Below are 17187 nucleotides of genomic sequence, written 5' to 3' on the forward strand. Positions count from 1 at the left end.
TGTCCGACAGCCTGTAAACAACGGTAGACTTGTGCGTAACAAGCAAGCGAATAATGCAGAAAACAGATTTTTAAGAAACTGTTCTTGAAGTACAGAGAGGGGGGGGGGGGGGGAGAGAGAGAGAGAGAGAGAGAGAGAGCTGTGCACGAAGTGTGATTTTATCCTGGTGGAAGCAAAACAGCAAAAGTCAGAGTGAATTCATGACGATGTTTATCTGTAGTTTGGATCTTCTTTTGCTGCTGGTTCAGTCGATATCGTTTGGAGAGAGATAAAGCCTGCAGCTTCTGAATCAGCGCAAAAAGGGCGTAAACACAAAGCTCGACCCGCCGAAACACCGGAATCAGCGAGCTGTCGCCTTTCAGCCCCGACCGTGTCCGTGCCGTCGGGTGAGAAGGGCGACATCTCATTGATTCTGATCCGTCGGCGCTTTGTGTTTACGTCTTTGTGCAGAATCCGTGTTCCTGCTCTCATTTACTGTTTTAGCTGTTTGGTGGTTGTTGGAAATTTGTGAGGTTTAACCTCAGATTCTGGCGTTTTGGGCAAAAAAAATTATATTAAAAAAGCGATTCAGGATTTTAATGAATCGTAATCCAAGCCAGAATCGATTTTAATCGATAAATCGATTATCAAAACCCACCCCTATTTTCTAGTTCCTGAATTTTTTTTTTCTTCTTTCTTTTTATGTGATGGGAATGAAATTATTTTACTTCTCATCACAGCTTTCCCTGTTTCCCAGGAGGTTTCTTCCTGTTAAAAGGGAGTTTTTCCTTCCCACTGTCGCCAAAGTGCTTGCTCATAGGGGGTCACATGTCATGGTCTGGGTGGTTTTCCACGGCATCGGCTCCTCCCCACTGGGTGGAGTCTTTGTTGTTCCTCACCTGATGGCAATCATACCGGCAGTATTTATGACCTGCGCACTCAACTGGTCTTCGCCAGATTATCTGCCAACTTTAATCGGTTCTCGGCCTCACATCTGTTCCTTGGTGACTCATCGTGTGTATTAACCTTATTTCCTCTGTTTTCTCGTCAGCATCTGAAACCCACCTACCAAGCTCTCCTGGATACAAGTTTGCAGCCGCCGGTAATCTCTCCCTTTTCGAACTGCCAGTCTCTCCTGCCTGCCTCCCTGCATTGCGCGCAGCACCCACCTGGACCTCTCCTGCCTTCCTCCTCCACGCAACCCCCACCTGCAAGCTTGTAAGACAGCTCAGTGTATTATTCTCAGATTCACTCGCAGCTCTCTGTGGGATTCCACTGACTGCTCTCTCCTCTGTTTCAGTGCCCAGTCCCTGCACCCAGTTATCCCTGCCATCTAGTCATAGTCATAGTTTTTTTTTCTCTCGCCTCAGGCGTCTAGTTTATGTTCCTTAATTCTAGTCTGAGATTTCTGTTATCCTCTGAGCATTGTGAATAAAGACTCTTTTCGTTACACCGCACCTCTAGCCTCCGGGTTTGAAACTGCACTTGAGTCCATCCCATTTCCACGGGCCACTGTGCCATGACATCACCTGATTGTTGGGTTTCTCTCTGTATGTATTATTGTAGGGTCTACCTTACAATAACAAGCTCCCTGAGGCACCTGTTGTTGTGATTTGGTGCTGTATAAATAAAACTGAATTGAATTCCCAGAGAACAGATGCTGATGTTCCACACAGGTCATTATAGTCTAAATATAAAGTCCACTCTTTAAGCCTTAATCTTTGAGCAGTGATGTATTAAATCCCCAGTTTTTACGTAGTGTAGTATTCTTCTTATGTCTTAGTGTTAGAAATACAGGAGCATGATGGCTAGGGTGAATCTCAGTGTCTAAGATGTCACTGAGCAGCGAGCTGCTGATGGGAAATAATCCAGATGAGAGTAGGAGTGATGGACATGTGAGAAGAAAGAAAATTCCTTAATGTTGAGGTGAAGGAGTGCCATGCATCGCAAAGCCCAAAGTCGCTCATGTACTGTTTGATTATATTTGTGGACTGCTGACAGCGCTGAGGTTCTGCTGTGTTTCTTCATTTAGTCCCAGGCTGAGATCACCCCCAAGAACAAGGCTGCAATCTGAAAGAATGAGGGATCATCAACATTTGGGCCAATACATAACTTTTTTGTGAAGTATAGATTTTTTTTAATGATCTAATCATTAAATATATAAATATATTTCACCTTTTAAAAGGACTCCTCCGTGAATCACTCCTCGAACACTTTCAGCCTTGCACTGGATGCTGCAATTGCAGGCTAAATTTCCAGTTGCTCCATTTTAGCTTTTATCTGTGTTTGTTCAAGGTCAAGAGCTAGCTTCTTGAAGCTGAACATCCTTAAAACAAAATAACTCATAACTGACTTCAGGAGGCACAGACAGGTCCACTCCCCTATCATTATACATGGAGAACAGGTGGAGCTGTCTCCACCTTCAGGTTTCTGGGCACCAACATCTCAGCTGATCTCACCTGGACCCACACCTCCATCACCCTGGTGAAGAAGGCCCAGCAGCAGCTGCACGTCCTCCGTGTCCTCAGCAAGAACAACCTGCTGCTGCTGGCCTTCTACCGGAGCATGTGCTCTCCTACTAGCTGGGTGTGCCACAGCTGAGAACAGGACAGCTGCGCAGAGTGTAATTAACACTGACCAAAAAATTTATTGCCTGCCCTCTGCCACCCCTGGAGGCCATCATCAGATCTTCCTGTCTCAGGAAAACCAGGGCCATCACAGGTGACCCCTCGCACCCCATTCAGCACCTGTCTGACCCGCTGGCCTCTGGTTGGCCCCTCACATCAATCACCTCCCACACCAACAGACTCAAAAACAGCTTCTTCCTGTGGGCCATTCAGGCTGCTGACAAACATTTTGTGCACTTTAGCGCCCTCCAATGGTCAATGTCAGAAATAACTGCAAGTGGTTCTGTTAGTCAAACTGTGCAACAGACGAGAAACTCTCTGTTTTCAAACAAGAAACTGATGCAAAGCATTTTCTTCATCGGTGCAAAGAGTGTCCACAAATAACAGATTCCTTCAGTCGTGTTATCGATAGCAGCATTATTAACATCTTCCCTATCCTCCTTGAAAATTCAGATGGAATTAGTTCTTTTTATTTTTTTACTTTTATTTTTTTTTTTACTATTTATGTAAAAAACAAACAAAGCAAAAATCCCCCAAAGATTTTAACATATTTAAAGTATCTCAAGTCTTAGCAGTAAATCATGAATAAAACTCAGATACGCATCAACTAAATATTTTGCGTTTTTACCCCTGAAACACTATAAATAGATTCAGTTACAACAGGATAACTTAGAGTCAGTGATGTTCCAGTGTCATTTTTATTATAGTTTATCAGTATTTTAATATCACACCAGGTGCAGGCTGTGTAAAGATGCCCCTGAGACAATCCAGCACACAACAGCAGGGTGCACGATGCTAGCAGGCAGGGCATACATGGCACGCCATAACTAAGTGGCTGGCATAGTGTACAGAAAAATCTGTGCCGAATGGCCTGGAAGTCCCGAGGTCAAAGTAGGTTATGCCTCCTAGGGTGGTGGAGAATGACCGAGCTAAGGTCCTGTAGGACTTCCAGATACAGACGGACAAACTGGTGATGCCAAACCAACTGGACTGCAGAGGTAGACAATCAGGGGAAAGAGGCTGTATTGATAGGTGAGGGAAGAGAAAAGGAAGGAAAAAGATACACAAGGAAAAGCAACATGAGAAGCTCGAGATATACCAAGGGCTGAGGAGATGTAGTGGGTGACTGTAACAGTGGTCCCAGTGGTAATCGGAGCACTAGGTGCAGTGACTCCCAAGATGACCGAGTGGCTCCAGCAGATCCCAGGAACCACATCCGAGATCTCTGTCCAGAAGAGCGCAGTCCTAGGAACAGCTAAGATACTGCAGGACCCTCAAGCTCCCAGGCCTCTGGTAGCGGACCCGAGCTTGAAGGATAAAGACTTCCCAAAAGGCAAATTTTTATATATTTTCTTGTATACATATATACGTATATACATATATAGACACATATATATACATGTGTGTGTATATATATACATGTATATACATGTATATATATATACACTAGGGCTGGGCCATATTATACCGTTCACGGTAATACCGGTATAATGTTAGGCAACGATAGGAAAATGAAATATCGCGATAGAATATGAGTAAAACGCGCATGCGCAGTGCCTTTGTTTTCATACGCACATGGCCGATTGTTGAGTGAAACAGATGAACCAGAATTGGTTTGTAAAAATGCTGAAACTTCAGTGATGTGGAACTGGTTTGGTGTTTGTCCGTCAGATACACGACAAAGCACATTTTTTTGCAGAACATGCAAGCGGCCGTTGTTACGGTGTGTTCACACCGAACGCGATGGACGCAAACAAAACGCCCCAAATGCCCCTAATTTGACACGTGCACATTTGCGTCTCAACGTGTGTCCAAGAAAAATCCATCGTGCGTGAACCGGAAATGTGGGAGGAATGTGGGAGGAAGTTGTGCCAGACCGGTATCTTTGCAAGATGGCAGCTGTCGAGCTAGCACTTGAAGAGAGAGTCTCCCTTCTCTATGTACTGTGGAGAGCAGAGCAGCGGCGTAAAAGACGTCCTCGCCATACCTGGGTCCATCAGGTCTTCCAGAGGCGTGAGCAGTTTGGTGAGTTTCACCATTTGCTCCAGGAGCTGCGTCTGGATGACGGCCGATTCCAGAGATATCACCGTCGGCCAGTTTGAGGACCTGCTTTCCCTCGTCGGTCCAAGCATAGACACCAATTACAGGCGCTCAATCCCACCTGCAGAGCGCCTGTCCGTCTGCCTGAGGTTAGTAAAAGTGTTTAATACGGTAGTCCTTTATTGATACCTGTGCTAATATGCTAAACCATCCATTTATACACTGCTAACATGGATGTGCTATGCTAACAGTGAATGCTGTCGGTGTTTACTGAAAGCAAACTGTGGTACAGAGACGACTGTTTATAATATTTCTAGTGATACTCAGAAGGTCTCATCAAGTCCCGATTTAATTCGATTTATGCTGTTATCAGTGTTTGCAATGATAGCATGGCTGTGGTGTCACATCAATGTATGCGCTCGGTGTTTGCTGATATCAAACTGTAGCATTAGGACCACTGAGTTAACCTTTGTAGTGATACTCACTCCTTTTTATTTAGACCTGGTTTGATTCTGGGATAGTTGAATATTTGTATATAATCCCTGCAGCTGTCAGACTCTATAGCAGGGGTCACCAGCCTTTATTAAAACAGAGTTAGATAAAACTGTGAACAGTTTGGTTCATCTTTAGTTACATGGTTCTATCTTGATAAGCTATGTCCTATCACAGATTAATTTTTCAAAAATATTAATGATTTAAGCAAGGAAAGGGCTACATGTCAACATACAACTCTTTATTTCTATTAATGTCTTACTTCATTCCTACCTGATTGACATGTTTAGGAATTGTGAGTGATTGGCACACTGTAGAGGCAAAAATTGCTACCAATCAAATTATGATATGTTAAAGTTAAAACAAAACACAACTGTTTTAGATATTATCTAATATACATTTTGTAATTATCCTTATAATTACAAAAGGTTTTATGTAAGATTCATGTTTTGTGATTTAAATCTGACATCACAAAAGTATTTTGGAATTTGAATAATGTATTTTGTAACTACAGTACACATGATACTGATTTTGAACAATTTTGTCCAGGTTCCTTGTCACCGGGGACTCCTTCACGACCAAGCATTCAGTTACAGAGTCGGTGTGTCCACGGTGAGCCAGATCACCCCCCAGGCAGCGACGTCCATCTGGGACTGTCTAGTGGACGACTTCATGGCTGCGCCTTCACCTGGAGACTGGCGGTCCATCACAGAGGGATTCCAGGAGCGCTGGAACTTTCCTCTGTGCTGTGCAGCTCTGGATGGGAAGCACGTCCAGACAAAGGCACCCTATATATCATATAGGAGACACACACATTGATATACACTAAATATTTATTTCATTTCTTTTTTGTGGTGCCCAAATTTATGCAGCTGCTTGATTTTCTTTAAACAATTATTGCACACTTTCTGTAAATCCAGTAAACTTCTTTTCACTTCTCAAATATCACTGTGTGTCTCCTGTATGATGTATTTAACTGACATTTTTTATTGTAACAACCAACGATTTATACAGGAAAATGTCTATTAACAAGGTTGCCCAAACTTTTGCATCCCACTGTATTAGTATATTTTGTCATTAGTATAATATGAAATAAATTCTACATGTGTCAAGTCGTGTGCCAACATTTGCTGTGTAGTAGAACTGAGACATTAGTCATTATAAAAATTTATTTGAAATAATATTAAAATTCTCAAACAGAAAAACATTAAACATAAATATATAAAATATAAGAATTTATAGAGAGACAGGAATAAAAAGGACCAGCTGCTCTCCAGAGCAGGAACAAGGCTGAGGAGGAAATGCTCCATTGGAGACTGGTGTGAACTCTTCAGGGACTCCAGGATGGCCAGCTCCAGCGCCGATGGACCGTCCTGGGACCCGTCCCTCATCTGCCTCGGAGCCGTCCTCCTCTGTGGGCCTGTAAAACAGCACAAAACACAAAGAAATGAGAAGGCTGCTACTAGATTTTAATTTCAACATTGAAAAAAAAAAACCAACCAAAAACAGGATATAATCAGATTGGTTGTAGATATTTAGTAAAGGTGATCACAAGGCAATCCCACCGACTAAAAAGGTATCAGTGCTTGCTGTACATACCTGTGGGTGCAGCAGCAGGAGCTCAGGGATTGGGGAGCCAGGAGAAGCAACAGGGGATGCTCTGCTGCAGAATCAGTTGGTTCTATCAATACAGTATTAAATGTTAACAGGTTGAATATAATAATCGTAGAGTAGACAGTGGTCCCTCATTTATTGCAGCAGGGGTTCTCAGAATAACTAACCCCTGGTCACGCACTTTATACACTGTTTACACACACACACATGAACATTGAGAATCAATTGTGAGAACTGTGACCAAAGTGCAAACCTTTGTAGATTGCAAAATGTAAAAGTATTATTATGCCGCGTTTTGTCTTCATCTGCCCGCCACTTTCGTGAGCCTTTTTCCCTCGCGGTGCAGGTGTCTATTTCCGAATGAGGCTCATAGTTATGGGTGTTTTTGTGCTGTTTTTTCTATTGGACGTGATGGTTATCAAAACCAAACGTGATAAATTTGGCAAGCGCAGGAGACATGACACGGAGCAGATTTGTCAATCAGGCTGCAGAATGCAATGCTGTACGGTGCAATAAAAAAATCAGCGAAAAAGCGAAGCAGTGACGGATGAGCGGGACCACTGTGTGCTGTTTATTAATAAACAATAAAATATATTCCTAAATGACAACATGCATAAAAGCAGAACGGTATTTGTACGTCAGTGGGAAAATAGCGGTGGCTTGCTAGCTTTTGTGCGGCTTCCCCGGGTCAGTAAAAACTTTCAAAAGAGAAATGAATGAACTTACCAGGTTGCCCGATCTCTTCACATATCTTCCTCCAAGCTCGGTCCTTTTTATTCCTGTCTCGGTACAGAAAGCAGCTGGTGTCGTACAGCTCCGAGTTGTTTGCTACTGCATTGATTAGCCTTCCCTCCATTGGAGTATGAAGGGCTTTGGCTGGATCTGCCCCTTTGACCTAGGTCACAGCCACGTCACCAGGCTCCTGATTGGTTGTCGCGGCGCGATTTGACGCTGGAGTTCAGATTTTTCCAACTCAAGCGGTAGACGCGAAACGCGCGTATGCACAAAATGCAACACAAAAACTCACGCGCGTGGTTTTATTCGCGCGTCAAGCGCGTCAAACGCGCCAGATGCGCTACACTGACGCGCGTTTCACGCGTTTCGCCGTTTTCGCGACGCAAATCTGCTTCCGAATTTTCGCGGGACCCGCAATCGCGTGTCATCGCGCCTTTCCATTGACTTTACATGTAAACCTGACGCTCTATTCGCGTCCATCGCGTCCGGTGTGAACACACCGTTATTGTCGTATTTGTCGGACGCTCTTAAATCTGGGAGTAATCTGGGTCCTAAACTCCATATGTTTCAGATCACACAACACTGCAGCATCACTGAGAGTTAAAAACTGTCTAAATTCTTTCATCTTTAAAAAACGATCAGCATTGCTGCTTTACCAGGTGTAACTATGAAGTTTAACTTCCAGGCATCCATGAAAACAAAATTTATTACATTTAACGGAGTTAGAAGTTAGCAGGAAGCTAGCGGAAGGTAGCTCGCTAGTTTCGCTAGTTACCTAAGCATGATATTGCATGTTCTGACTGAGAGATTTCTGAAAAAATTCAAACGTACAGCTCTGCTATCACTTCCAACATAAATGAAGACAGGAAACTAAACAGCAGTGACGTTTGTAGGGTTACTGAAGTTGGGCTAGCTGGTATATAATGATGTGCTACGTGATCGCTAGCGACACAGCTATGTTAGCATAACATAAACAGTGAAGCTGGAGGACGAACACTAACACTTTTCCACTTATAAAAGTTAACGTTAAGGTTCCTGATAGTTAGAGACAAATGCAATCGCATGGCAGGATGCTGTAAACGGACCAAACTTCAGTCAGGAGAACAACTGAGATAATCCATCCACAATACGAGGTCAGTCATTCATATACTGCAACAACATGGGAATAGAGCAGCTGCCAGAGAATTCAACATTAATGAATCAATGGTACAGAAGTGGAGGAAGCAAGAAGAATGAGTTTAATAAAGTTTGATTTATGTGACTGCTTTGTTTCGCTTAATGTGCCTTATAATCCTGTGCACCTTATGGTCCAAAAAAATACCTACTGCACACTGCAGTTTAATGTTGCAAAGCACCTCTTTTTAACTTCAGTGGATATTATACATGGTTATGCTCAGGATATGTCAGCCCATTTCTACTGGAAATGCCTTTTGGTTAAACTTTCAGCAAGGAATTTGCATTTGCACTGTTACATTTTTATAAAGCTTTAATGTACATAAAAACCAGCTTCTTGTTTAAGTGAAAATAAATGGAAGGTTGTCTTTTTGCGCTAGTAATGTTGTGGAGTTGTATTTTGTCTCGCATCAATTATATCGTCAGTTATATCGTTATCGCAAATTTTCAAATATATATCGTGATAAATATTTTTGGTCATATCGCCCTGCTCTAATATACACACACATGTATATACATGTGTGTGTATATATATACACATGTATAAATATACATATCTGTGTCCAGCACCGGAAAGATGGCTGCAGCACCGGATGGAGCCATTGTCCATATCGGCTACCTTCATACCCGATACCCGAACTCCTCCATTAATGGCAAAGAGCTCCCTCGTCTTGATGTCCATATAGGTGAGTAGGTACAGAGGCATATAGTGTGGATGTATAAGCTGGAATGCTAGAGCCACAGTCACCTGCAAATTTTCTGTCAACATATCAACTTTATTTTAAAAAAGGAATGCCTTACAAATGTATTATTTCTGAGTGTTCAAAAGTTAATTTATTATAAATAAACTGAACTCTTCATTCGAAAAATCATAATTACGTATTATGCACCACAATAGTGTCCAGCCAATTATTAAATACAAAGATATTTTAAAAAGGCTAACCAAAAAGTCCAACCATCAAAATGTATAACTGCTTTTTTTAAACGTATCCGCTTGAACAGTAGAGCCTGTCAGGACTTCGTTTCCTTGTTTTTTACCATCACATTGCTCTGCTTGCGTATGAGGAGCTGGTTAGGCCCTTCATTAGTGGCTTTGATCATTTTCCAGGCATCATGGTGCATGAGTCCCTCCAGAGAACAGCCATTGATAGACAGGACTTCATCGCCAACCTCGATAAGCCCGGAAAGCTCTGCAGCTCCTCCTGTGTTAGACATGAACAGCAATTCAGACTCAGATAAAGCTCCTTATTTTACTCTGGTCTACTTATGATCTACACGCTGAAGATATATTCAAATTATAGCTATGATTTGAGAGATGGCCATTCACCTGGCTATAACCAACCGTCCCTGTCAGTGTCTGTCAGATTTAAGCCTCTGATTTCTCCTCTAATATATGCATATCTCACAGACTCTCATTATTTGAATTAAGTCAAAGATTTGTGTTTAAATAAATAATAAAGGTACTTTCACACAGGATACACTGCAATCATTACTTTCAGTGTGGCCGTTCCAAGAAAACACGCATGCAGCTGTCATGGTCACTGAGGTCAAAGTTCAACAAATGTAAAGTTTGATTTTGTTGAACTTTCCAGCGTTCCATCTATTCATCCTCTTCTGTTTATCCTTATCATGGTCGCAGGGGGGTGGAGCCTATCCCAGCTATCATAGGGCGAGAGGCAGAGTAAACCCTGGACAGGTGACCAGTCTGTCACAGAAAGACAGACAACCATTCACACTAACATTTACACCTGTGGACAATCTAGAATGACCAGTTAACCCAACCCGACTGACTGCATGTCTGTGGACTGTGGGATGAAGCCGGAGAGAACCCGGGCAAACACGGGGAGAACGTGCAAACAGACAACTGAATTCAGGACCTTCCTACTGTGAGGTAACTGTGCTAACCCAAGTGCCACAAATTTTAAGTTATGCAACAAATTTTGACCACAAGAGGAAAATGCTGTGGGGGAAACAAGTTTCCATCCAAACAGAAATGTCAATGCTGTTCTAACAGTCACGTTGTTTGATTTAAGGCAGACACAGTGTAAACAGCTTAGATTTTGTGTTTCTCCCAGTAGCACTACAGCTATTAAAGCTCTTAAAGAAATTAGGGGTAAAGAAAATAAACTGATCTCACTGTGATGGCTGTGTTTACTTTCTCTTCTGATGCTCAAACACTGCACTGAAGTCGGCTTCAATCACTAACTTTTACTGAATGAACGAACACAAAGGTAGCGTCCACTCTGTGTCCCACTGATGAAAGTATCTGTGTCTGTGGCTAAAGACCCGGAAAAATATACGTTAAGTTTGTGCAAATGCAAACAGAACTGCTGCTGTAGCTTCATGATTAAAGTCCCAAGAATTGCAGTGAGTGTGCCCTATCCCCTGATCCCTGCTGTTCATTACAAATGCACCTACAAAATAAGAGAATGACCTTTTTGGGATTTTTTTAAGAAAGCATGAATGAAACCAGGAAGGAGTGTACACTGAAAAACGACTTTAGTCATGTTCCCTGTGATTCACACCAGACTGAATTTGTTTGCTAAGCTAGTTATCTATGTAGCATTATGTTTATGTTTGAGCCCGAAGGTTTATGTGATAAAATCTTTAACAAACAAGAATCAGTATTCATGTTAACATTATCGTCTGTGACACCAGCAGTTACAAAGACACAGTTTACGTCACATGGAAACCTTGTGTTCATTGTTAACAGCGGCACACACACTGTGACGTCACAGTGTGTGTGCATTTTGTCTGAGAAGAAAAAGTCACCTTTAAAGATGCGTTTGACAGTGAGAGGCCTGTCTCCGTGGCTCAAAGACCTGCCCCCCTCCAGACTGAAGCCCAGTCCAACAGAAGTATTATGAAGCTCCACTGTTACAGCACCATCTGGACTGACATCCACAGCTGAAAGACATCCCACACCAAGAAGGACAGAAGTTAGATATAAACCTAAGAGAGGATGCTGCTGCTGACCGCTGGACTTCAGCTGATTGCAGAAACCACACCACGGGCAGAGCTGTTTGCAAGGTTAATGTTTGTATTTAAAAGGGTCAAATGCTCTGACGAAAGAAGTACTCTAAGTCAGTCAGCATCAGAGTGATTTAAAACCGACGTTACAGCCAATGAGAATATTCCAGGAAGCTCTGTGTACCCACTGGAGATGGAAACCTACCTCCGCTACGCTCCAAAGACTTCTGGGTAGCCGAGGCTTGTCTGTCAGAGATACACAGCACACTGTCTTTGTCTCTGTGAATGACCACTAAGACCTGGTTGGACTGCTTGGCTTGATGAAGACAGGATCTAGCCTCTGCATGTGTTTTACCCTCCAGACTGGTGCCATTTATGGATAAAATGCTGTCATCTCTTTGGATTGTACCTTCAAGACCAGCTGCACCTTTCGTGAAGACCCGATGAACCTGAGGACAAAAACATATTAATAATACATATCATTCAGTCATGTATTAAATACATTTATTATGTGTTCATTAAGCAGATGGGTCTCCTGAATTATTGGAGGATCATGGCCTTTACAAAACTGTGAGAGGTCACGGTGAGTTGGTGCAACAGTGACAGTTACTCACTGAGCAATATGTGACTGACTTCAGTCGATCACTGTTGCTCTCAGGTTAACCAGTCCTTTCTGCATCTGCCATGAACTAATTAAGTACACTGATCAAACACAACATTATGACCACCTGCCTAATATTGTGTCAGTCCCCCTTTGCTGCCAAAACAGGGCTGAGCCATCAAGACTCCACTGGACCTGAAGCTGTGCTGTGGCACCAAAATGTTAGCAAAACATCCTGTAAGTCCTCAAAGGTCCTGTGAGTCCTCAAAGACCCTGTAAGTCCTCAAAGACCCTGTAAGTCCTCAAAGGTCCTGTAAGTCCTCAAAGGTCCTGTGAGTCCTCAAACATCCTGTAAGTCCTCAAAGGTCCTGTAAGTCCTCAAAGATCCTGTAAGTCCTCAAACATCCTATAAATCCTCAAAGATCCTGTAAGTCCTCAAACGTCCTGTCAGTCCTCAAACGTCCTGTAAGTCCTTAAAGATCCTGTAAGTCCTCAAACGTCCTGTAAGTCCTCAAACGTCCTGTAAGTCCTTAAAGATCCTGTAAGTCCTCAAACGTCCTGTAAGTCCTTATAGATCCTGTAAGTCCTCAAACGTCCTGTAAGTCCTCAAAGATCCTGTAAGTCCTCAAAGATCCTGTAAGTCCTCAAAGGTCCTGTAAGTCCTCAAAGGTCCTGTAAGTCCTCAAACGTCCTGTAAGTCCTCAAAGGTCCTGTAAGTCCTCAAAGGTCCTGTAAGTCCTCAAAGATCCTGTAAGTCCTCAAACATCCTATAAATCCTCAAAGATCCTGTAAGTCCTCAAACATCCTATAAATCCTCAAAGATCCTGTAAGTCCTCAAACGTCCTGTAAGTCCTCAAAGGTCCTGTAAGTCCTCAAAGATCCTGTAAGTCCTCAAAGGTCCTGTAAATCCTTAAAGATCCTGTAAGTACTCAAACGTCCTGTAAGTCCTCAAACGTCCTGTCAGTCCTCAAACGTCCTGTAAGTCCTTAAAGATCCTGTAAGTCCTCAAACGTCCTGTAAGTCCTTATAGATCCTGTAAGTCCTCAAACGTCCTGTAAGTCCTTATAGATCCTGTAAGTCCTCAAACGTCTGCTGCTTGAAGTTTTGAAAGGCTTGTTGTGTTTTGTAATCTGAGCTGCTGGTAACCTTTGACCTCTGTAGCTGGTGACTCTAATGAACTTTCCCTCAGCAGAGTGGGCTTTGTCACGCTGTTTGGTGCATTTTGCTCTTGAAGAAACTTTTCTTGAGATTTTCTGGACTAACTGAATCTTCATATCTTAGTGAGCCATTCAAGGCAAGTAAATGAATGTGCAAGAAAATGTACTTTAAATTGTTGCAACAGTCACCGTACATTATTGTTTAAATCTGAAGGATGTGAATCTGAACAGAGATTCAACATCTTGTACTTACAGTTATGTCCTTTTGCTCGAGGTCAACTCCTCCAGCAATACTGAAACCAAGTCCTGAACCTTCTCCTTTACTCAGGACAACAAGACGAGTATTTCTGTTAGTCTGCAAAACACACAGAGAGACAAATAAAGAAAACTCAAACTCAGCTGGACTCTGTATCTGCAGTGAGACATTACCTTGGTTTGCTGAAGCAGGGTTGATATGTAAGCTTTCGCTGTTAGTGAGGACAGCAGTGTTTGCAGTTTACACTGACTCACAGGTGAAGCCGATAGCTCCTCTAAACTGCAGAGAAAAAGCCATCGAATCAGGACATTTAATGTGTTTTTTTCACCCACATTTCACAGTTATGTTTGGAGCAAAGCAGCTGCTGTGATTTACAATGACTGGTTTAAAGTCTCACCTGATGGACCAGCCGAGCTGCCGGCCATGGGTCTCTCGGGTCCTCTGAGCAGTCTCTTCAGTGACTTCAGCCTCACTGTGGTTAACGCTGTTCAAATCTGCTTTCATTGGAGTTGCACAGGTTGGAAAGCTGTCAGTCACTGGGGCTATAGTGGACTGGGTGTCAGAGTCTGTTTTATCTGCATTGCTGCGCCCTCCTGCAGCGTCCTCTTTGCACAGTTTTTCCAGCTCAGGCATGCTGAGAGCCCTGAGCTGCCGTAACCTACTGTAGAGAAGTCTGCCATGTTTCTTGCGCAGCACTGGAGGAGTGTGTGGTGCAGCCCCATCTGGAGCTTTGTGAACTTCATTCTCAGAAGACTTACGAAGACGAAGAGAACAGGATGTGGCTGGAAGCAGATTTTCCACATAAGAGCTAAAACTCCTTTGCCGTGTCCGGAAGTCAACAGCATTAACCAGTTCCATATAACCTGCAATCCTTTGGTTCAGCGGGGCTCTATATGCCAGCGCATACGGCTGAGGATCACTGCTTTTCACCAGGGGCTTGTCAACATTAGCCAGATTCTCAAAGGATTTGATTTTATGTCGGACAGAGAAAGGACTGTAATCTGCAGACGAGGCAGTGTGTGCGGACAGGGTCTGTGCGGACAGGGTCTGTGCGGACAGGGTCTGTGTGGACAGTCTGGATGTGCTGGACTTCGCTGTCTCTTCTGTCTCCATAACTGTCACAGGTTTGAAACCTTTACTTGTTGAATGAGCTGCTGTAGAAGACAGTGAATGAAATGCTGTGTTGGTGACCGAGGCAGCTGTTCTTTCTTCTGCGGTGACAGTGGATGAATGCATTGCTGCTAATCGTGCATCTGTATCATTTCTGTGTTTATTTTCTTTTGAAACCTTTTTGTCTCTATGTGACATAGCTGCTGCTGCTGCTGATGATGATGATGAGGAAGACAGTCGCACTTCCATGAATGTCCTCTGAGTGGCAGGTCCATGTGATTCAGCTTTTGCTTCGTAACCTACGTGCATATCTTTTTTGGGCAGCTGCACAGTTTGCAAAGCTCCATCTGAATTTCCATGCTCAGTCATTATTTGCTTTGTGTCACCTGCTCCGGCCACAGCTAGGCCACTCCTGACATCAGGCTGGTTAGTGGGCTTCAAAATCCCAATGGTTACCACAGCTGCTGGATTTGTTGACTGTCTGAAGGAAGCCTTTGTATCTGCAGGGACTGGACTCCCCAACAGTTTTTGAAGAGGCTCCTCTGGGCTGTTCTTCTTTTTAATACTCAAACCTTTAAGTGTGGAAGGACCACTTTCAACCTGAAGTCTGAAGTTACTCCTCCACACAGGACTGTCTGAGTAACCGAGGTGTTTCAGCTTTGAGCTTGTCTTAGGTAAGGAGCGAGCGTCAGGCTTTAACGTATCTTTACACTGCATGACTTTGTGATTGTTGCTCACTGACGCTGACATTTTGGATAGCCTGGAGCCTGAGGGGTTGGATTCCACTGAATATGTTTGTGTGTCGTCACACCTCAGTAAATCTGATCTTTGGGAGACGTCTGCATGCAGCTTTTCAGTGACGGAGTGGGCTGCTGGTGGAGCATGGTTTCTGTAAACGCTCGTGTGTCTGGATGCTGCACACGCTTTAACTCTGTCAAAGTGTGGCTCTGTAGCAGAAACAGGTGCTGTACTGTTAAGAAACTGGCATGGTGACCGTGTAGAAGAGACACCACCAATACCATCTGCCATGTTCTTTACCACTGCACTGCAGTCACTGTTTGAACCACTGACATCTGCAGTGGGATCCATGTGTTTACAACTAGGATTTGATTTTTCTGGACCTGATCCGCTGAAAACTGCAGAGCTGCCTTCTTTCTGTTGGTTCACACATTTATTCATCAGAAAGGCAGCACCCTTTTCATCTCTGGCTTCCAAAGGAGGCTTCTCACACAGGGCTGCACCATGTTGGCCTGGACAGCAGGTTTCAGGCTCATCACATGATATTTCCTCACTGGTGTCGTGGCTCACATCTGATAACACGTCGTCTACATTGACGATGGGCAAGTTACAGTCTGGTTGGATTGTGGCTTTTCCTAAATGTGTTCTTATTACTTGATCAGTCCCCCCCTGAACAGATTTGGCTGGATCCACTGTGGATCCATCACTGCTCTGTGACCACACAGTCCCTCTCAGGCTGAGCAGTCGATCTACAGCTGGCACAAGACATGAAAAGATCAGGATCGAATGAGAGGAGGTTGGTAACAACGAATAATTTACATTACATATTTTTTTAAATATGAAACCAGTGAATTGTAATTTATATGATATAATTTGATGTGTAAGTTTAATTATTTATGTGTTCATATTAGTGGTGCAACGGATCAAAAATCTCACAGTTTGGATCTGATCAATTTTCGGATCAGCAAAAAAAGAAAAAAGACAAAAATTTAACATTTACTTATTGAAGTATTTTTTGCCTGTTAAAAACATTCAACTCAAGACTCATTCCACGCAGTTATTAAAAAAAATTATGGTACAATATAGTGCAGTATAGGGCTTTGTATCTACCACTCAATTCAATTCAATTCAGTTTTATTTATAAAGCGCCAAATCACAACAACAGTCGCCTCAAGGTGCTTTATATTGTAAGGTAGACCCTACAATAATACACACCGCTCATTACATCGCACTCCGCTGTGATATAATGAGCGGTCACGGTCACGTAGCTTTCCGTTGCCCTGGAGCTCCGCCCATTTGTAGTAGTTGGGCAACAGAAGATGCCTGGGACAGTTCAGCCATAACTTTAAACTTCTCCTGCTCATACATGCTTGGAATGATCTTGCCACTAAAGTGGACGCGCAACGAGATATCATAGTGTGGCTCAAGCACGTTCATCATAGTTTAAACCCCTTGTTTTGCACAACAGAATACGGCCTCCCGTCTGCAGCTAAACACCCCAACACCTTCTGTAATAGCTTTAGCCCGGTCGGGCTGGGCAGCAAAGGGCTGCTTAAATGCCACAAACTCCTCTGCTCCTCCACTTGGACCGCTAGCGCTGGCCATAGCTATCGCTTGACAGACCTACCACGCGCACCATACACATACTTTTTTTTCTTCTTTTTTGAATCTTCGGACCACGTGCGTGCCGAACCG

General features: G+C 43.3%; 1 protein-coding gene across 3 annotated transcripts in view; it reads right to left on the reverse strand.

The window, feature by feature from the left end:
- Window positions 1-9468: 9468 nt before the first annotated feature.
- The window catches only part of pdzd2 (PDZ domain containing 2), an 81729-nt gene continuing 74010 nt past the window's right edge, over window positions 9469-17187 (reverse strand). For 2 of the 3 annotated variants that reach the window (XM_040046521.1, XM_040046520.1), the window contains 6 exons: window positions 14042-16247; window positions 13818-13923; window positions 13642-13743; window positions 11836-12079; window positions 11433-11567; window positions 9469-9862 (listed from right to left, as the gene is read on the reverse strand). In XM_040046521.1, coding sequence (XP_039902455.1) covers window positions 9672-9862; window positions 11433-11567; window positions 11836-12079; window positions 13642-13743; window positions 13818-13923; window positions 14042-16247 — 2984 coding nt within the window. In that variant the 3' untranslated portion in view covers window positions 9469-9671. The remainder of the gene's footprint in view (window positions 9863-11432; window positions 11568-11835; window positions 12080-13641; window positions 13744-13817; window positions 13924-14041; window positions 16248-17187) is intronic. The other variant, XM_040046522.1, reaches the window with a different exon arrangement.

Source organism: Simochromis diagramma, unplaced genomic scaffold (genome assembly GCF_900408965.1).
Source record: "Simochromis diagramma unplaced genomic scaffold, fSimDia1.1 OVJJ01000005.1, whole genome shotgun sequence".
Lineage (NCBI taxonomy): Eukaryota > Metazoa > Chordata > Actinopteri > Cichliformes > Cichlidae > Simochromis > Simochromis diagramma.